Source organism: Fundulus heteroclitus, chromosome 18, assembly GCF_011125445.2.
Source record: "Fundulus heteroclitus isolate FHET01 chromosome 18, MU-UCD_Fhet_4.1, whole genome shotgun sequence".
In the NCBI taxonomy this organism is placed as follows: domain Eukaryota; kingdom Metazoa; phylum Chordata; class Actinopteri; order Cyprinodontiformes; family Fundulidae; genus Fundulus; species Fundulus heteroclitus.
The window spans coordinates 14,012,379-14,033,757 of record NC_046378.1 but is presented as its reverse complement, the minus strand read 5'-3'; the positions used below and the strand labels follow the sequence as shown (position 1 = coordinate 14,033,757).

General features: G+C 39.2%; 1 protein-coding gene across 1 annotated transcript in view; it reads right to left on the bottom strand.

Moving 5' to 3' along the window:
• Positions 1 to 21,379, bottom strand: part of rasa2 (RAS p21 protein activator 2) — a 42,102-nt gene extending 20,723 nt beyond the window's left edge. Inside the window, exons 1-6 of the mRNA XM_012859343.3 lie at positions 20,849 to 21,379; positions 18,042 to 18,165; positions 12,010 to 12,113; positions 11,826 to 11,920; positions 5,493 to 5,569; positions 1,000 to 1,083 (exon numbers count right to left, since the gene is read on the bottom strand). Of these exons, the coding sequence (XP_012714797.1) occupies positions 1,000 to 1,083; positions 5,493 to 5,569; positions 11,826 to 11,920; positions 12,010 to 12,113; positions 18,042 to 18,165; positions 20,849 to 20,906 (542 nt within the window). The 5' untranslated portion in view covers positions 20,907 to 21,379. The remainder of the gene's footprint in view (positions 1 to 999; positions 1,084 to 5,492; positions 5,570 to 11,825; positions 11,921 to 12,009; positions 12,114 to 18,041; positions 18,166 to 20,848) is intronic.

Below are 21,379 nucleotides of genomic sequence, written 5' to 3'. Positions count from 1 at the left end.
TTTATTGTAAACACACACACACACACCTCCAAGGAGGTTTGGATATTTCTTAATGGTAATAAAAGAAGTCGGGGAAATGTGAATAAAAAGCAATATTACTATTTTTAGCAATAGTAATCACACCTTGCTGATATCATGGAGTCCATTCAAATGTAAACCAACACCTGAACAGTTCGTCTTGTGTATCCTTAGGCTCCCATCAAGGTTCTCTTGTTTTCAAAAAAATATCTACCCTCAGGTATTGTTTCTTCTTTTTGCTGAACTAAATGTTCGGTGATCGCAAACTCAAGGTGTGTGTACAGAAACTTTCTGCGTTATGTTGAGCTCACAGCAACAATATTCAAACACAGAGCTCAACTGGTAGGGGAAATTAACATCAGTTGTGCAAAGCCTATAGTTGAGTAAAATAGTATTGTTATAAAGTTGGATTTGCCCAACATAAAGACCGCTTTCTGTACCTACAAAAGAGGCATTGGTCACGCACAGCTAGGTAAGTGTCGGGCGTTGTAGTATACTACAATAAGCAATTAAATTGTCCTTAAAATGACGTTCTTGCGGCTGCGTTTATTTATTTGGGACAAAAATAGCCAATTAATCTTTAGGAACATGAGGAGTAGTGCGTTTGTACAGCCCGTAATTGATGTTTTTTGTTTGCTTGAACAAACTGTTATGCTTGTAGTTCAAGTCAATCATTTAGTAAAAAAAAAAAAAAAAAAAAAAAAAAAAAAAAGCCTGATAGCCAAGATACTGCAAAATCATTTAAAAGGTTGTTTTTAAATAAATCAGTAAAATTTGAAAAAGCACAAAAGAAGTTAACAATAATGGTTAGGTAGGTCTGTTCCATACTGATAAAACAGATGCTTTATGTTGCATTAGATAACATCCAGCCTACCCTACATAAAATAAAAAAGTTGCTTCTTTAAGATATGCAAATCCTGTCTAAATGTGGCGAGAACAGCTTAGCTGCCTTCCATCTGTGTGCGGCATTAGCAGAGTTACCTGGCAGGTCCGACGAGAGACACGGTGGCATATGGGTCACAGTTCTGGCCACTGATCAAAGGCAGCTCTTTGCACTCAATTATTCTGCAGCAGTCAAAAAAAAAAAAAAAAAAAAAACAGAGAAATTGGAGAAAAAAAACATAAATTGCATTCATAGAGCAAAACATCTTTAGCACAATGCTGAACCTGCAGTATCTACACAACCATTCTGGATCTCTAAATTATTTTACACAGCTGGGATAAAACTGTAAATAGTTCAAACAATAACGTCACAGCAGGCTTTAAAATAACCCAGACTTGTGAGACAGAAAAGCTTTCATCCTTGTCACTAAAGACATAAAAAGGGAAATACCGTTTGTTGACAGCAGGAACAGCGCAAACTTACTTTGTTAAGCAAACTTACAAACAAGAAATGTTTCCGAACGCCTTCATTTTGATTCAGATCACAACAGAAAACAAAAACTGCACTGACGCGTTACACTAAGCACACATCATACAGTCAAGCCTGAAACTATAAACCGGACAGACCTAGATTTAAAAAGGATTTTCTTTCAAGTATGTTTCTAATAAAAAGGCATCTCAAGAGATAAAACTAAGTTAAAAATTGTTATAAAAAAAACAAAACAGTTTTTAAGTTACATTTTTAATGAAGAAAATGCATAATTACTTATAATCTATTAAATCAGAGGGAAGATAGAATTTTTACTGCCATTATAGTAAGTACAATATTACGTTACCACTGCTAAGGTCAGATAATCTCTTGGGTAATGAGCTCTTAAACTTTTGAGTTTAGAGGGCCTCCCTGCCATCGCCCAGATGTTTAGCTCCCTCCACAGATACCGCATTGGACCCGAGTCACGACTCTGGCCGGACCGCTCCGGGACATTAATACCACCTCCGGCCAGAAGAAACAGGTTGGTAAAAATCAAAGATTACCTTAAACCTAAATCTGCAAGGGATTTAGGCTTAGAGTAATATTTAAAATAGTTCCCCCCTCACACGTCGGCCCTTATTTTACAGTAGATGTGAACAACGCAACAAAAAATGAAAAAAAAAAAAATCTTGGCTAATATAGCAGATTCTGAAAATTAATTCACTTTCAATTTGGATAAAAAAAAAAATTGCCATTAATTAAACTCTAAATATTTTAGAGGATAAATGCATGTAAAAAAAAAAAAAAAAAAAAAAAGAACTGCATTTGTCATCAGGGACGTGTCGTCAGAGTGTTAACACAAGGAGTACAAAGTGGATCTGAACATTAGTGAACGCTTAAAGCTGCCCTTGTTATTCAGCCTTCAATTACAGGTAGTGCTTTGCCCTCATGTTCGGCTGCAGTCACACAGGGACCGTTTTCCACAAGTGTTTCAGGTGACAACAAACAGACACTGTCGGCACCCTAAACAGGATGTGGCTGCTAAGCAGGGGCCACCAGAGAGCACGAATGAATTCAGCCCATCCCTAAGTGAGGCCAGAGGGACGGGCGAAGCGGCTGGATGTCAGGATGTTTGTCTATAACCTTCCAGGGTGTCATGACGATATATTCCCTCTTGGCCCTCGGGCGCGCGTGTCGTCACCGATCGCCGCTGCGGCGGGACAGGAAGGAAGGCTGCAGGTGCGCAAACCTGAACAGCTCCCATCTCGACTCGAGACGCGTCGTCTGATTGAAGCTGATGTAGGACGCCGGGAGTGTGCGGTGTTCAGAGCATGTGCGTCAGCGGTGAGATCTGACACCGAGCCGTGTGACAGTTTAAGCAAACAATTTGACTGACATGGTGAATGAGAGCATTAAAAAAAAAAAAAAAAAAAAAAAAGCCACAGTGGTTGCAGTGTGAAAAGCACAGACTTCCTGTTCAGATGCCATCACTTCCTTCTCATTACAGAGTTCTGTAAGTATGAATGGGGGTGGGGGTGGGGTGGGGGGGGGGGGGGCAACATACGTAAACAGCAAACATCCGTGACATCTGCACATCTACACGAGTACTTGACGTGCTCGGCCCACCCTACTGCGGTGGGTGTTTTTCTGCTTTTTGGTATCCTCTCATCATGCTACGTGCCTATAAATAAGTTGATCTTTACGTCAATTAACTGATGCAAGAGGAAAATGGTAATTGATGACTTTTTTTTTTTTTTTAAACGACAATAATGGCTACAGAGCCAAGACGGGTAAACGATACTCTATCAGGTCAACTTTTGACGAGCGTTTTCCTTCCAAACCTCTCGTCTATAAAGCAGACGACGACGATTTGCATGTGGCACAGATGTGGCGCATGTTATAGTTTTCTTGACTGAAATAATTTGACTGCATGCGGTCACAGCAGTGCACAAGAGCAAAGGTCTTTGTACTTTTACTTTGCACCTTCTAGAAAGTTTTATCTTGGCCAAAAGAGCTTTGAAAACCTGTTACAAGCACAAACTTGAGTGCATTTTATTGCGATTTTATGTGAGAGGAGAGCACAAAGTATTGCATAACTGGAAAGTTAAATGAAAAGAATACATGGTTTTCATTTACATTCATCCTCTTAGCCTCCATCCCTTTAATATCTTGTGCAACCAACTAGGGCTGGGAAATAGGGACCAAAAAAAGTAAAGTGCCTTGAGATGACATGTTTCATGATTTGGCGCTATATAAATAAAATTGAATTGAATTGAATTGAAAAATAATATCTCGTTATTTGGCTCAGTGCCGATAAATATTTATTTCTCTTCATGAAGCAATTCTAAAAAGGCATCTCTGAATCAAAGCTTTGTCAAAATGTCTCACTGGCACAATTTCTTTTAACAAAACAGCTGCAGATAAATATGATAAGCTGAAAAATAACCTATTGGCAAACATCAAAGTATAATAAAACGCTACATAGACCATCTTGATATAAATTATATAGTCTCATCTTTAAAAAAAATTAGATTTTTAAAAAAATGTCGATATATTGCTCAGCCCTACAACCAACTACCATCAAAAGTCTGATTTTCGGTGTAAAAGAGTCCAAATGCGTGTATTTTACCCATTTTTAAATCTATCTGATCTGTGAAGAAGCATCGTGACTCCAGAGAAACGCAACAGAGACGTCAGGGGATGATGTTCTGGAGAGGTTTGAAGCAGGGTTGGGTTATAAAACAAAACCCAAAAGGTTTGAGGATCCCACCGAGCATGAGCGCCAACCTAAAGAGACAGGCTGGGCAAAAGGGAGAGTTAATCAGAGAAGCAGCCAAAAGGCAGCCTGGTAACTCGGGAGGAGCTGCAAAGACCCACAGCTCAGGTAAGAGAATCTGTTGATGGGACAACCAATAGGTATGCAGTTCCCAAATATGGCCTTTATAGAAGAGTGGCTAGAAGAAAGCACTTTCTGAAAGTCAACCATGAAAAGTTTAGGTTGTAGTTTAATACAGGTCAGCTAAGAGACAAGTGATGAGACCAAAATTGTAACTTTTTGGGCCTAGATGCAAAATACTGCGCGTGACAGAAAACTAACACCTCACCTTGAACACACCGTCTGCCACAGTAAGACATGGCGGTGGCAGCTTCATGCTGTGGGAACGCAGGACCTGCTTAAAGTTGAGAGGCAAGACTTGACTGAGCTCAAGCTATTTTTCAAAAAACGGGCAACAACGCCAGGCTGAAGATGAGGATAGCTGATGAAGAAGACAGATGTTTTCTAGCTGTAAAAGCAGCCACATGTGCTTCTGCAAAGCATTGACTCAGAGGTGCTGAAAACAAAATGCATTTTTGCTTACAATCTAAATAAAATAAATATAAATCTTTAAAGGATGGTTGAGACAATTATTCACAGCTTTGTATCCGTCTATTCTATACAATTTTAATTAAATCTATTGAAGCTTGAAGAGAGAAGATATTTCAAAAGGTCAAGGGGTTTAAATACTTTTATTAAAATTTTTTAAGCTATCAGTAAGAAATTTCTGCAAAACCAGACACATAGGTCTCCATATTAGTAAAACACCATCACCTGCAACGTGACACTGTTTTATGACCTTTTCCTGCCTTGGTGGTGTGGATAATTTTAAATGACAAAGTGTTAGTGAACTACTTAGAGGATTTTGTTTTTGTAACCCTGAGTTTTACATGACTTCGCAATAGCACCACATTACTGATGACCTACTTGGGTTCTGGGATCTTGATAAAAAAAAAAAAAAAAAAGTCAGATTTCCTGTGGTTTACAAGACTTTGCACATTTATTTCACTTCGGTCTTCGCGAACGTAGAAGAGAAATGATCCATCACTTGCTTTAGACATTAGAAGATCACTCCTTATCACAATTAAAAGACTTAGCCTAATGTTTTAGAGCAAGCCATCGCATGGTATGCTAGAAACAAGCAGATTTTCTGCAGTGGTTGGATTCTCGCCTGACAAATTATTTCAGCGCTAATTTGAGATTTTAAAAAGCAACCTTGGCTTGTACAACTTGCAAAGTTTGACAGCTCATGAGGCCGAAGTGTTTTTTTTTTTTTAGTAGCATCGAGGAAAACCTGCAACTCACTTGACTAGTAAATGTTGACCGGTGGAGCCGTTATCTGTGATCACTTCATTCAGTCGCATCTCCAGGTGAACTTTACCCTGTTGAAGAAACACATTTCATACAAGTGAGGTGGAAATCGACCTTAAGATCTAGGCACAAAATCTTAGCTTGACATGCAAACCTGACAAAAACAATCTTACGGCTACAAATACACAGATACGTTGTGCACCAGTCACTCCTATCTCTCGCTTGCATAATGTTGAATTGCTTAGTGTTCCTCACCAGAGGCGTTGTCTTGCCTTGTGGAGCATCACTTTTTTAATGTTTTCTTTTTTCTTTTTTTTCTTTTTTGAGGAATTAGGGTTAAAATGTGTGACAAAAACCATAACGGTTGTGAATATTGCCATCGCTCAGTAGGATCTTTACAGGGTCGGATGTGGTGAAGGCTGCAGGTCTCGCCTTCGGAAGTGTCAGAGAGATAGAGAGAGCTAAACAAGACGCCCACACACTTGGACTCTGTCTCTGCAACTCAGCACTTGGCTGACGAGGCAAGTGCTTCGTTCTGATGCAAGATAGGCCTTTAAGCCAAGATAACTGCTCTACAAAGAGGTCCGCATAAGCTGAGGGCTTCACCAAATCGTTTCAGTACAAGTACCAAGCAATGAACGTGATCGTGAAAAATCTTATTGTTTGAAAAGATGACCGTTTTCCCTTTTTTTTTCTTTTTTTTTTTTTAGCTCAGTAAGTTTACAGAGGACATGCAAAGCTCTGGTCTGGCGAGAAACCAAACGAGAACAGCGTTGCATCAACACCTCCATTTCTCACTGATGTAACTTTGCTGTGGAAAGTGTCTCCTTGTGAGTGAATCAGTGTTGCAGTACATCCCCAGAATAGACCGGCGTGGGCTAATGGCAGCTAGAGTCAACACAGTAGCTACAGTAAAACAGCAGAGGATTAGCGCCGTGGGTATACTTTCACATCTAACAAAACCACCGCAAAACGATGGGATTGGTTAGTTTGCGCTCTCGCACTGCCTTACTAAGTAACCAACGCTCAACGTTACAGGCACCGCAAAGAGTTGCCCTAAGTGTTGCCTCTTTTTATCATCCAAATGAAAACACGCAACACATAGGATTTGTTATTGGGTGCACACAAAGTTTCTCTGCCTGAGAGATTCAGAAATATTCTTTAAATTACAGCAAAACCCCGGGGTCACGTGTTCAGCTGCAGTGGCTGAATAACCCTTTTAACCAAGAAACAAACCTTAAATCCTAAAGAGAAAAAGATTTCACCTGAACGAGCCTAGGAATTAATCCTGGACTGAGGCTCTTATTCTGAAGGAAGGAAGAAAGAAAGAAAGAAAAGGAAGTATCTTTGGAGCTCCCCTGTTGGGTTGACATATCTGGGGACTCGGGAGAGAACTAAATTGTTGACGGAGGAAGACCAGATATTGACTATTTGTATAAGCACTGCTTACATTTAGCTGATAATGTCGACAGAGTTAGCGCTTCTTAAAGCTATTTTGAAAACGAAAGGCACATTTCTGATGCTTTTATGGCATCAAGACCATCTTCGAACAAGACAGACACAAAAAAAAAAAAAAAACACTTGATAGAGTAGCCCAACCTGACTATGAGCTGTCTACACAAACTATGACTTGATGTTATTTACAAAACTTACTGTTAGTAAAAAATTAAAAAAATAAATTGTTACAGTTATACTTGTCAGCTTAAACCACACTGCAAAAACAGAAATAAGTAAAATGCTCTTAAAATTAGTATATTTGTCCTTGATTTGAGCAGCTAAATAAGATAATTTGACAATGGAATAAGATTTTTGCACTTAAAATAGGAACAATTCATCTCAATCATCTTATTTCAAGTGCAGGATGTCTAATTATCTTATTTTAGGGGTCAAAATGCTCATTCCATTGGCAGATAATCTTATTTAACTGCTCAAATCAAGGACAAATACAGTAACTTTAAGAACATTTTTACTTATTTTTAGATCCGTTTTTGCAGTGCAAGACTGTGCTGTAGAACCAGAACCAGGGACAGATATATAAATTTGGGGGAACAAACGGCAACAAGATGGAAATAATATTGTAGTTAATATCAGCCCAGTTTTACATATGGAACAGAAACTGATGTGATAAAAAGAAGTAACGTCAGCCCAGACCCGTGTCGATGCAGATATACTGTGCATCCCTGACCATAACATCTCTGTGTATGTTCTCCTCTCTTGGACTCAATTTACTGTTGCATTAGTTTCAAACTTCTCAGAAACCTTTATGGCTTACAGGACAAAAAAACAACAACCAAGTGTTATGAAATAATGAGTGATTCTCTTAAAACCTACAAAGAAACAACTTGTAAGACGGGAAAGATAAAATGCCTCCCTTTGCTAAAGTGGGAGTATTTTGTCACAGGTTGTTTTTCTGCTGATGTTCCTCACGACTTTATTGTGATGGAACAATAATGTTAGAGGTTGTTGTCCAGAAGAGCAAAAAAAAAAAAAAAAACGTTAAATAAAAGAGAAGTGTCTATAGAGCCTCAGTTTTCTCACAATATACCATGTTGCCCAAAACTATCTGCCAAACAAGCGTACTAGGATTGTGTTAAACCTCAGGGAGTAGCTGAAATGACTTCTTATCTACACTTGAAAGGTTCCTGAGTGGGCGGCGTGATAAAGAACTCTTACGATTTTTTTTTTCATGGTGATTTTGTCAAGTTGAGAAAGGAAAACAATATTTTTTTTCCCTCTTCACTAAAACCTGCTACCCGAGTCCTACTCAGTGGCGTCTCTGGCATGATGAGTTAAGTGGGGCACGAAAACTCAACACCTATTAGCAACAACTCATTTTTTAATGATTAATGCAACCTGACTTTGATCAATTTTAAACTAAACAGATAAATTAGGATAAACCAGCACACTAGAAATGCCATTTTATACAAGCTAAATGTAATAACATTTTAATACATAAAACTACAAAGGCTCACTCGTAATGTTAATTTATTGAACAGAAAAGACTCACATCAACCCTTCAATGAACTAGCAAGGACGACCAACATTAGATGGTCTCTATTTTGATTGGACGATCCGAGCATGGGGCCAGAGCTTTTGTCCCCCACAGCTGTCTACTGAGAGACATAAATGTTTATAACAGAACTTTATTCTGGGAATCGTATTTATTATTTTTTTTTTTCAATATTACTCTTTAAAGAACGATCTTGTCCCACTGATTATTGCAAACATAGAGCTCCACAGCAACATCTGGTGGGGCCTGGCGCCACTGGCCCCTAATGCAGAGACGCCACCGGTCCTACTTCATCTGCCGGACGAGTCCTGCAGCTGCAGCGCAGAGGCTGGATCACACCTCAACGCTAGTTCTTCCTCACATTCAGACTATCGAAAACAATTAGAAGCTTGAGCTAATTAAAGCAGAGAAAAAAAAAAAAAAAAGTTGGCAATCTCACAGCAGTTCGTACTGCGTCTCAGTGATACCACATGTTTTAATCCCTAAACTTCACTATCGGTGGCTACAGCAACCAGCAGAGCTACAGACCAACTTTATGATCTTTGTGAGGTGCATTCCAAGGTGTTTACAGCTCCTCTACCCTCACAGAGAAGCAAATTGGGATGTCAAGATATGAAAATGTTGTCTCTTATTGTTTAAAAGAAAAATCATTATTGTTTTTAATATTAGCAATTTTGTAAGAATCTGTAAAAATCTTTCCACAAGGTATCATTACTGACATTACTATATAAAGACAGGATATTATCATTTTGTTTTTTAATTTATTGGTATTTTTTCCCCTAGATTTACTGCATTTACTGTCACATTAATGCTGCCCAAATGTCTCTCATGCGTTACACCATCGCCGTTTTATATCTACAACAGATGGGTCTCAAGAATAGGACTTTATGTTTCGAGAACATTAACTTCATTGAAAGGGTATAAGGTTATAATAATAACTAAGATTAGCTCAAAACTATGTTTTCCTGACAGTAGCACTCATTTTGTTAAACAACCCCATAACAGGGGACATCAGTATAAAATGTGACATTTTTACTGTCAGAAAAGATTAAAAGAAGTCCAACAGCTTTTGCATGTTCAACAAATAAAAGCAACGACCTGTTTTCTCTCAACGCATCATTCATGACGCCTCCAGCAAACCATCCCTAGCTTTTTTTAAACAAAGTTACCAAATTGCACAACTTCAGTTTGTGAATTGAAGAAATGCACCACGAGTCGGTGTACAACACATACACACCTGTTGAGTCTCCTAATGTGAAGGTTTGAATGAAGTTCTGTCAAAGTATGTCTCTTGTGTTGAACTAAAAAGGGGCCCTCAACCACAATACCGCTAATCAAGTTAATCTGTGAAGTTAAACAGATGACCAAGAACATCCCGGAGACGACGTTATCAAAGACTTTGTGCAGATAAATGGTAGCTGACAAAATGTACACGCTAGAGCCCATAGTTACGGAGAGCTGTTTCGTTCTTAATTAAATAAATAAATACTGTTTATAATAAATTATTAATAAATATTCCACCAAATTATAATTTCCTCATGAAATGAAACAATATATTCAAATAAATTAGTTTGGGCATATTTGTTTATTTTAAAATTTGTTCAACATTTATCTATTCATTTCATTATTTAATACTATGGCACTTTTTGAAACTAGTTTATGTATTTCAAAGAATTATTTTTTAAATCCGTTTTCATTTTAAGGTCTATTTCATGTTCTTATATTCAAATGAGGGGGCAGAGTTTCCTTGTCTGGTCGGAGCTTCACAGAGTGAATCAACCTACATAAGTAGGCTTAGCTTAGTCGCTAACTACTTGCGCCGGCTAACACACTACAAAAGGCTAAGATACACACTTTTTAAATAATTTATTGACTTGAATTAAGTAACTTTATTATGTGGCGATGAGCGTCTAGACCGTCAACGGCAGTCACTAGCATCAACAGCTCACCAGCTGCTTCAGCTCAGGAGCCTAGCAATTAGCCATCATGCTAAATTCAGCTACTGTTTATGAACAGACTGCACAAAGCCCTGTCAGCATAACAACTTTTAACCAGTCTGTAAGTTTTTTGTTTTTACAGCGATTTGTTTGTCCCCAAACACCCGTCGCCTCGCATGCGCATATTTGCATTGAAGAGCAGCAGGAGCTCACCGTGATGCAGCTCGAAGGAGGATACGTCAAGCTAACGACAGCTAGCGTTAGCTTATGTTCACCGGGAGGTTTTCTAACAGATGGAAACTTTACTGTCTTATGCTGCTCTCAAACATCGAGGCATTGGGGCGACAGCAGCGCAGGAGTTTGGGAGTTCTTCTTGCAATTGGCAGGTTGCCAGTTTGACCGCCTAGTCATTGTGTCCTGAAGACAGTTTACCTGAATTGCCGGTGGCGCCGATGTATGGCAGCCTCGCCTCTGTCAGTCTGCCCCAGGGTAGCTGTGACTACTAACATAGCTCACCACCGTCAGGGTGTGAATATGTGTGTGAATGGTTGAATGACTGACTGTAGCTTTGGTTTTGTCGGACTTGATAAGGCACTATACAAGTACAAGCCATTTACCATGTAAAATAAATAATGCTTTGCCTGGTGGTGGGAGGATGAGGCCCGCCAGGGTATTATAAGGTGGGGAAACCCTGAATGTGTCTAATGAAGAAATCAGTAACTCATAACTTTATAATGCTGACAATCCACTTGGTGTGTGCTCCGGCATCTTGCTCCTATGCCACACTGCTCTGACGGTGGCATTCAGCCAGGCTTTGTAAATAAGAGACTGGAGAACAACAGTAGTTCTTCACAAAACTATTTTTTTTTTGTGAATTATTGCTTATTGCTCCTTTAAATAAAATGTAGCAAATCTTGAATAGAAAAACTAATATCGAATAACTATAGAAATAAATAAATGACAAAATACGCTAAATACGCATTTTTAAATATATATATTGTTTTATTGCAGGGAATGTTTATTTGATGGAGTACCAACTGGAAGGCATCAGAAGGCCCATTTTAATTTTGCATGTCTGCAAGATGTTTTGGTTAGCCTTGCATTTTAATTATAACAGCTCAGAGCAAACAGAAGTGATTTGGTGAAAAAAAAGAAAAGAAAAAGAAAAACATTATAGACCCACACACACCCTAGAAGTAGCTTAGACCGAATTTTTCCAAAAGTGCAAATATTACTAAACATAATTTGTTGAAACTGGACTGTGGGGGGTAAGGCGCCTATTAACAACAACAAAAACATCTGATATTAAAACTAAACTGGGGTAAAGATAAATTAAGTTCCCACTTTTTTTTTTATTTCTTCTCTTTTAAAAACAATTACCTGAACTTCTGTGTTAGGATCTACGGGCTGGAGGTTAAACCAGTCGTCCTTTCCGCTGTATTTACATAGATCATCTTTCCGGATCGACACTTTGCCTGGAAAATAAAAATAAAAACGTCAATATTAAATGCACCAACTCAGGGTTTCGCAGTCATCTCGTCTTTGCTTCTTAATTGTGGCTTACCAACAGGTAGGTCCCTTTGGAAAACGCCCTTAGCATAAACATAAAAGGATAAAAACTGAAATGGCCGCGGGATCTCAAAGAAGAAGTCTTCTCCATAAAAAGGACTGTAAACAAAAGAACAGCGAATCATTATGTTTTCACGGTTTACACCAGAGGAAAAAAAAACTAGTTGACAGAACAAACAACATGATGACCTCATTAAAACCTTGAAGGTAACTGCCTCTATAATTACAGTCATGCTATGAAAACGTTCTAAAACAGACATTTCTCCTTCCAATAGGTCTCAACGCTCAAAGCTACAGCAGCAAAATAACACATCAACTTGTCATATTAATGAAAAAGCTGAATCTGCTAAAACCGCGTTTAATTACATGACATGTCACCGATCTGACGTAACCCTACGCTGAAAAAACACTGAGCAATAGATCTGTTGTGTCTCAGCAATTACACAAAAGCTGCTATTATGTAGGAAAGAAAATGTAATAAGAAAAAGATTGATATCACATTTCTGATTAAATTTACAGTCAGTTTAGCGCCAATTTCTTAATGCCACAGCGATGTTGCATCACTATCATGAACATGGCGTTTGTTCATGTGCAAACTGAGGAGTCTGAGCAGACGGCGGGCATCCCAGGGTGCCACTTTGACTCATCGGGGTTGTAGGAAATGCTTTTCATATCGTGGGTTTGCACGTGTGACTAGAAAAACCTTTTTAAAAGGTTTTTTTCTCCACCCGGAGTCAACAGCGAAGAAATATTTTTCAGTAGAGTCTCCATTATGCTGTCAAAGCACCATAATTAATTAATGAATTAAAAAACAATCTTGTTGAAGAAAATTACAAAGAAAAAAAGTCTATTTTTAAACTTTCAGTATTTTATGATAGAAAGTGTAGAACCTTTAGTGACTTAATTTCAGAGCAACAACTTTACATGTTAAAATATATAAAAGGTGGTGTTCTTTCTGTTGTGGTGGATTAGATTTTCATCTATTCTTTTCATGTATTCACTTCTTTACTTCAATCATCATCATCATCATCAGATTGTGCACCGATTTTAAAAAATAAACCTAAAACACAAAAGTAGAATAACAATTCAGAAAAATTATGGTGTAAAAAAATATTTTCTAAATATTTTTAACTCTCTTTGCCTTTACTTTTCAGCACTTTAGATGTTGATTTAAGTTTGTGTTTATTTTATTCATGTATGTTTTGAGGTATCTCTCCATCACTGTCATGTTACTTGTATTCTAGGTTTTGTGTCTGAGTAATTTATTTTACTAACTTTTTGAAAGCTACGGATGGCAATGGTATCAATATTCTTTGTTCCCTTTCATAACAAGAAATTGAATATAAGCTTTCTGTGAATCTTCTTTCTCTACTCAAAATAAAAGAGTTTTTTTTTGTTAAACTAATGTCTTATTTTATGAGAAAGTAAAATTTAAAGTCATTGTAAATCCAAAACAGGGGTTGGTCAAAGGGTTTTCACTTTCTTGTATTTAGAAAAAGAAAAATCCTCACCAATAAAAACAGGATTTGTGTCACTCTTCCTTTAAAAACGCTTCCTGTTAATTAGCAAAGTTTAATGAATAACTTATTAAATGCACCCGAGTCTGATTTTAAATAAACCTTGCCGGATATTCTATTGGCACTATGGTTACTATAAAATTAAAGCAATAGCCAAACACATGGTTTTCAAAATATGAATACTTTGTATTGTATCTAACATTTCAGGAATATTTCAGTTTGTTAGTAAAACCTTTGCTCTTAGAAAAATAAAATCTCCATCTGCATAAAGTGCCAAATATGTACCGATGTTAAATTGCTCCTTGGACAACCCTGGTCTAAACTAATCAGAATAATCTAATTTGTCTACTTTAGGGAGGTAACCCTGAGAAAAAAAAAAAAAAAAAAGAAACCAAACCTTATGAACACCCAGATTCCAAGATTTAAAACTGGATACGATCAAATGGTATGAAACCTATTCTAATAACAAGCGGGTCAAGATGTCCTCTGCATTGTGCAAAACTGACTGGAAAAAAAAAAAACAATAAAACTGAGCAGCCAAGCATTAGTAGCAAGGAGTCCTGGAAACTTCAACTTGATAAAGCAGCATTATCAGAAACGCAGAAAGCAGGTGAATCACCATCACGGCGAACGTGACGCCTGCAGCCGTACATCCAGGATTACCTTTGATTCACTCATTTCACAACCAAAAAAATTAAAAATAAAAAAGCGGATTTTTAAAGAACAAGCTGGATTTTCTTTAGAGGTCATTTTACTTGTGGTAGCATCAAAAACTAATGGCAGCAATAAAAAAACAACTTTTTTGGCCAAAAAGAAAAAAAAAAAATGTTGGTCAGAGTTATTAGTATTTATGGATTCTTAGATATATTGCACGTTTCCCTCCAATAAAGACATTCAGAGGGGCTGGGGATAAAAAAAAAAAAAAAAAAAAAAGGAAGGATAAACAAGCATAGTGCTCTTTACGGCCTCCCTTCATGATTTCAACATGCTGCAAAGAGAAATATCTTGCCTGACACTTCCACACCGCGCTCGGCCAGCGCATCCAGCGTACACCCACGCAATCTCTATCACACAGAAATATGCACCTGTGACCCCGCCCCCCACCTCTACACACTTAAAAAATAATAAAAAAATAAAAAAAACACCCACTAAACTACATTTCTCTCTGCAGTCATCCTGGACTCCAAACGTAAAAACTCTACCTACAGGCCTCAGATGGTGGCTGTTTGAACGCGTCAACTTTATCCCCAGGATTAGCTGAATTTCAAAGCTTAAAAAGACAACCTTTGGATTATTGGACACAGGGAACGCACGAAACGGAAGAGACTCCAGCAAAAAAAAAAAAAAAAATGGAGAAGACAGAGGCCAGGACGTGGTTGAATATTAAGTTGTGCTGAGCGGCAGCTCGGCTAGAAGAGTGTGTCAGAGAGAGAAGGACGGAGGGGAGCGTGGGAGGACGCACTTCCTCAGAGACTGTAAAATCATTCTGAATGACACCAAAACAGGAGTAATAAAAGGAGCGTTGTGAAATGGCTTGAAAGGCAGGCAGGCCAGTGTTGACACCAATGAAGCAAGGAAACCTGAGAGGTTTCTCCATCTTCCACACCTTGAAGTGAACTTCTCGTGAACATGTGGCCGTTTGGTGAAGATCCTGTCAGTCTAAACGAATAAGACTAACAACGGCAAACCAGCTGAATAACCACACACCTGATTTAAAATAATAAAAAAAAAAACACCTTCTTCACTGCAACATTTCAAAACTGTCCAAAAATCTTTAGGATTTTCTGAAATAGACCAAGAACGCATGTGTTTTTAATTAAAAATAACTTAAATATAAAAGAAACGGTGGGCAGAACAAACACGCTCAAACACATTTGTTTTTTGGCCCAAATCTTAACTGGCAAGTTAATTCGTTTAGTATTGACAGTCGGGCGGGAAATAAAATGTTACACATTTAATAACAGAACCGATTTAAAAAGGCAGGAAATAAAGCAAGGCTGTAAAGACGTGCTGCCTTAACGAACCAGGGTGTCCGCGATGCATTCTGAACCTTAGAAAATGATTCACAACTCGTTTCAGAGAACTACTCTTGAGGAGGAAATGACACAGATACCACCCTGAACCTGGATGTGTCGCCTCAGTACAAACAAGATGTTTGGATTTCAAAGCCAGCACCATTCCCGATAAATGAGCTTGTGGAGCACGACGTGTTGGACAAAGTTCTGACAGACGACCCCACGGTGGGTATGTTTTTCGCGTTGCGCTACAAGTTTTTTTTCTTGTGGCACTAGTGGCCTTTATTTGACAGCAGGCCGACAGGAAATGGGGGTGAGAGCGAGGGGAAAGACGTGTGGCAAATGTCTCTGGGTTTGAACTCAAACGCAGGACGGCCGTGTTGAGGACTTAACCAATGACGGCCCACACAACTTTTTCTTTTTCACTTCACAAAATTACGCACGCCAATATACGGCGATACACATTTGCCTTTTTAATTTACATTTGCGAGAGTCGTAATTTGTGTGTTCAGATACTGAATACTTTCAGCAATCATCAGTAAGTAGAAAGAATGAGACCTTAAAAGGTATGATAAAATGTGGAAAAACAAAGCATCGGGTCTGCGCAAATCCTCACATTATAAAAACAATACATTTGCTACATACGCAACCTGTAACGTTTACGCCACCAACTAGGGACGCAAATAAATGATTGACTTACGATTAATTGATTATTAGATTAAAGTTTGTTCCATCCGATTAACTGGTAATATCCGCTTACGTTCTTCCAGTGTGGGACTAATTTGCACAGTTTATTATGTACAAGGATGCTAAATGCTCTTTATGCGGTTCTGTTTCTAAATATAAACACTCAACAAGATCTTTAAGTTACGGCCTAAATTGCTCCCATCTGGCGGCTTTACGCAACAAATTATTTAACATGATAGAAAAAGGCACGATGCCAAAACCACGGTTGATGTTTCACAGATTTTATTCTATTCACCTTATTTGTTTCCAGTCAGTAACCTGATAGGTTCCTGTTCTGTAATATTTTGGAAATATGTTTACGTTTAATAATGTGTGAGAAAATCTCAATTTGTTCCTTATTCAGTCAGTATTTAATACAGGTGGGACAATAAATTGTTAAAATATAACTATGTGCCTCTTTTAAGATCCAGTATATTGTTTAAACAAAAAAAAAACAAAAAAAAAAAAAACAGCCCTTTATAATATGGAAAGACCCTCTTAATACAAGCAAAAACTCGATTATTAGTCGATCGACTTTAGATGAACTAATTAATCGCACCCCTACCACCAACTACTGCAATTAGCACATACATGCTATATAATTAGCATTTAGCAAATTCAAAGTTTTATATCTTGTTTGTTTACAGTTTACTGTTTTCTAGGCATGAGTGTGGTTACAGGTATCAACACATTAAAAGATCGAGTTCAAAACCAGCAAAAAAATGTTTCCACAATCCTTTTGTATAGCGTCAAGTATTTTTGTTGAGAAAGCGAGGGAAGGTTTCTCCGGCTGTATGGACTGAAGAGTAGAAAGTTCCCCCTATTCATCTCCTCTAAATGTTGCTGCTCACTGACAGACAGCTGGCTGAAAGCGGGCTACTACACAGCTTTCCTCACAGGAAAGGTTTTCAAAAAGACAAAGTCATGGAGTAGAAACTGAAAGAATGCCACCCAACACGACCTTCAAAGCAACGCTGTTTTAAATCTACAGATTTCAAACTATAATGAACGTGTCTATTAAGCAGCTGATTGGAGGCTGGCTCCCGCAGCAGATCGCTGTACTAATTAATGGACTTGTTAGACCTGCGATGCTCTAGATAGAAAGACCAGAACCAGAAGATTCAGCACAATAAAAGCTTTTTATGGGTTTTTGTTGAAGTTTGTCTACCAAAATCACAGCAACATATTTAAAATATTATGTGTTATACAATATAACTAACTTAAACGGGAGAAATCTATTACCTTCATAAAGACATTTTTCAAGTGTAACTTTACAGAAAACCATTAGCCTATGTGAAGCAGAACTGTAAAACGAAATGGATCATTAAAGATCTCATCCTGCAAAGCTGACGATCTGCTGGCTCCTCAACTTTCACTGAATAAAACCTTTCAAGCCTAGAATAACCAGAGCAGCACCTTGGATAGGCTGTTAAAAGAATATATACATCTTAGAAGCCCAGTTTGGTTTCTCTTTGCCAAAAATGTCCCAAAACAACAACAAACTCAATAAATTCAATGTTTACAACTGGAATATTCATTATTTTAGCAGCAGTGGGAGTCATTTTCAACTTTCTCTTTTAAATAAACTAATTAGAGCATATTATGCAGTTATGTTTCTAAAACACCATAAATATCTTTAGAAAAGAAAAAGTATACACTGTGAGAATTTGTCCCTGTATTTCCATTCTGGACCCATGACAAGCAAAAAGGTACGGTCTGCATTTGTGATTCAGCGTAAACATGGATAAAATGTCTGTAACTGTGCTTACGTGATGCTTTTGTCAAACACCTTGGTGCGAAATACTTCCTCCTGGTCCAGACTTATGGTGCAAAATGTACAGAGATCCTTTAGCCGGTTTGGACCCGAAACTGGACCCAGGTTCTTGGCTTCACCTGCATCACCACGGGGAGAAATAATAACGGTAAACAAACATTGTGTCTCGATAGAACTACGAGAACATAATAAATAACTATTAACAAGATTATTCAGAGTACCGGAAAAGGTGGAAATTCTAAATTAAGACAGAAGGAAGATATGATTATAGCTTTATTTCATTAAAAAAAAAGAATAAAATGTGTTCTGAAACTCAAAAAGAAAACAAAAAAAGAAAACAGAGATGAGTGATATGCATGTGAATATCACTCGTTACAACCAAAGCAAGAATAAACGCGGCGCTTTGAAAGCTCTACTTTTGATGTTTGGCATCCTCATCTGTTGAGCCGGGGCCAAGAGCCCCTGCCAAATGTTAGGGCAAACTGCAGAGCGGATGTAGCTGAAGTAGACTCGGTGCTCATATGTGGTTAAAAACACGAAACATTGACTTCCTCCGCACAACCAATGGCGACAGAACAGCGCTGATTCACAAATGACAAACACCTTCGTAACACGCAGCACTTCCAGAACCTTGCAGGCAGACACAGATTACACGCCAGCAGGTCGCCGGCGACACAAACGCACCGAATCGGTGGCGGACGAGGTGGACCCGGGCTGTGATAACGCTCCCTCCCTTTAACTTCACTTAGTCAGATTTAGACAGCGGGATTAAAAGGCAGCGAGAGCTAAATTAGTCACCTGGCTTTGAACTGGTATCCTAAGCCCGGGTATAGAAAAGTCACAGATGAGATCAGCTTTTTAGCAGACTAATAATAACAGAGCGTGGCTAATCTTAGGAGTAGTGAGTAAAAACGGTCAATGAGCTTACACCAGGATGACCCCGAGGATGTAGAGCTCACAACTAAGTAGGTACACGGCTACATTAAGTAGCACCATGGCCCCAAAAAGCTCTGCGGCCGCCGCTTTTCTGCGACGTTTTCACAAACTGAAATCCATGACCTGAGGGGTCAGAAAGAAAGCATAAAAGAAAAAAAAAAAAATACATGATATTGCAAGGAATCTCCACCTACTTAAGCCTAAACATACCATAAAGTCCCCATCTTCAGAGAGCACCATCTCCACTGATGTATGCTCAAGGAAAAAAAAAAAAAAAAAAAAAGGACTAAATGTGAACGAGGAAGAATAGAGTTTCGCAAGAAGGCAAAGTGAGTTACTGCGATGATAGTTCCTCAATTCTGTTCTGTTCTGTTGGCGTTTTCTCATTAATTCATAGTAGTGAAACTGACATTTGCCTCTCTATTGTATGCTTATGCTTTAAAGTCTCACACCTTTTTTTCCACCTTTCAGCACAGGAACATGTTCTGGCCACTTCTACCGCTTCACAGGGGGGGGTCAAGCCCAACCACAGAAGGATTTAAATAAAAAGTATTTAAAATGCATCTTAACTTAGGATTTCTTCTACCATTAGCGGCGCTAAACCTTCGACTTAATGGCAATAAATAGCCGTAAAAAACACTAATGTAAAGCGGTTAGCGCCAGAGCGGACACCATCTGATTGATGAGCGCAGCAATACTATTAATCAGGTCAAATAAAACCAGTTCAGCTTGTGTAACCCCAATTTCAAAATGTAACCAGGCTCTAAGGGTTTAGTAGCAAAGGGGAAAAGACAATTTAGACACAAATTATTTTTTTTTTTTAAATTATGTAAACAGACAACCACATGGCAGGGAATCAGCCCCACCAGATTTTAACTCTTTACTTTAGAGACTTTAAGCATAATTACTCTTGTTTTTTAATGACCAATTATACATTTGCTTGCCAAAAATGTATTGTAAACACAAGAAACTATTTTGTTTAGGCCTAAATTGGGGAAAATAATGGTGCACACCCCAAAAGGTTTGACACCCCTTTAGATAACAGAGGGCCTAAAGAGAGATTCTGGCACAGCTATTCAATCCATTTTCAGCAGCAGGATATTATTTAAAGCCAGGTTTAATGTCTCATCTGATACTGTGTGCTTGTAAGGCTTCCCCAGCGCATCTACACGCTGTGTGTTGTATTTTTGCACTTGTGATCACGTCAAAAAAAAAAATAATAATAATAAAGCGCTGCACTGGAGATAGAGATATGTGTTGTTATGATGACACAAACACTGGTAAAAAAAAAAAAAAAAAAAAAAAGGAGGGGGAGTGAGTACGAAAGAGAGGTATGGGGGGCTACAGCTTCAACCCGTGCAGTATTTGGGTCCCAAAATGTGACGGATGGTCAATATGTGGCAGCACACCTGCACGGAGTAGCGATAAAGCTGAATGGGCTAGCTGCGGGGGACGTGTTAGCTAGCTGCACTTTGTCACCAAGCCCAGCTCGGCTCCACGGGGGCAGCTCTTCTCTTCTCTTCTCTTCAGATTGCAGCTAATTTCCCCCCCCCCTCACCGAAGCGCTGCCTGCTCAAACGTTCACGTTATGCCGCTGCGGACCCGCGTTGCCCCGGTGATTAGAACCGTTTAGCGACGGGCTAGCAGCGTCCAGCTAGCATGCTAGGGTAGCTTGACGTTAGGCAGCAAGGCAGAGTGCCCGTCTCTGCCTCCACACTCTCGGCTGCTGAGAGCACGCCGCGCCCCTCCCCGGTGCCTCGCTTCGGCTCTCCTACAGACCTCCTCCCCCCCCCACCTCCCCTGCTCCCTCCACACGCCCGTAGAGAGGCGAGGCGCGTCGGGCTACCCGGCCGGGACCGTACTTACATATTTTACCCCGCAGACTCTGTAAAACCCGAATCCTAGCGTCGTCCTCTTCCGCCATGGTCAGCGCTGACTGTTGCTGCCGCCGCTGCTGCTCCGGTGCATTCAGCGCTCTTCTATCATATCCGTTTATGAAAGCCAGCCCCACCGCGGCGTCACGTCAACTCTCGTACAACACACACACACACACAAACACACACACAAACTGTCGTCTAAAAAAACATTTTCCAAAATACAACACTTCCCCGGAAGTCGGCGTGAGTTTCTTCTTCTCTGTGCGGCTGAGGGTCCTTTTGAGGGGGAGTCAAGGTAGCTGGGCGATCTGACTCATTGTACAACTATAACGCTTTCGGAGAAAGCAGACTTGGACTTGGGAGAGGTTGCTACTGTCAGCTAATCTCGGATACCACGGCAGAGCTCGAGTGAACCCCCCTCCCCTCCTCCCGGGAGCGTGTTGAGTAAATGTGTCACCAGTTCTGAATGAGTTGACAACCGCCCATAGATCACCGAGAGGAGGACGGGAGGGAGGCTGAG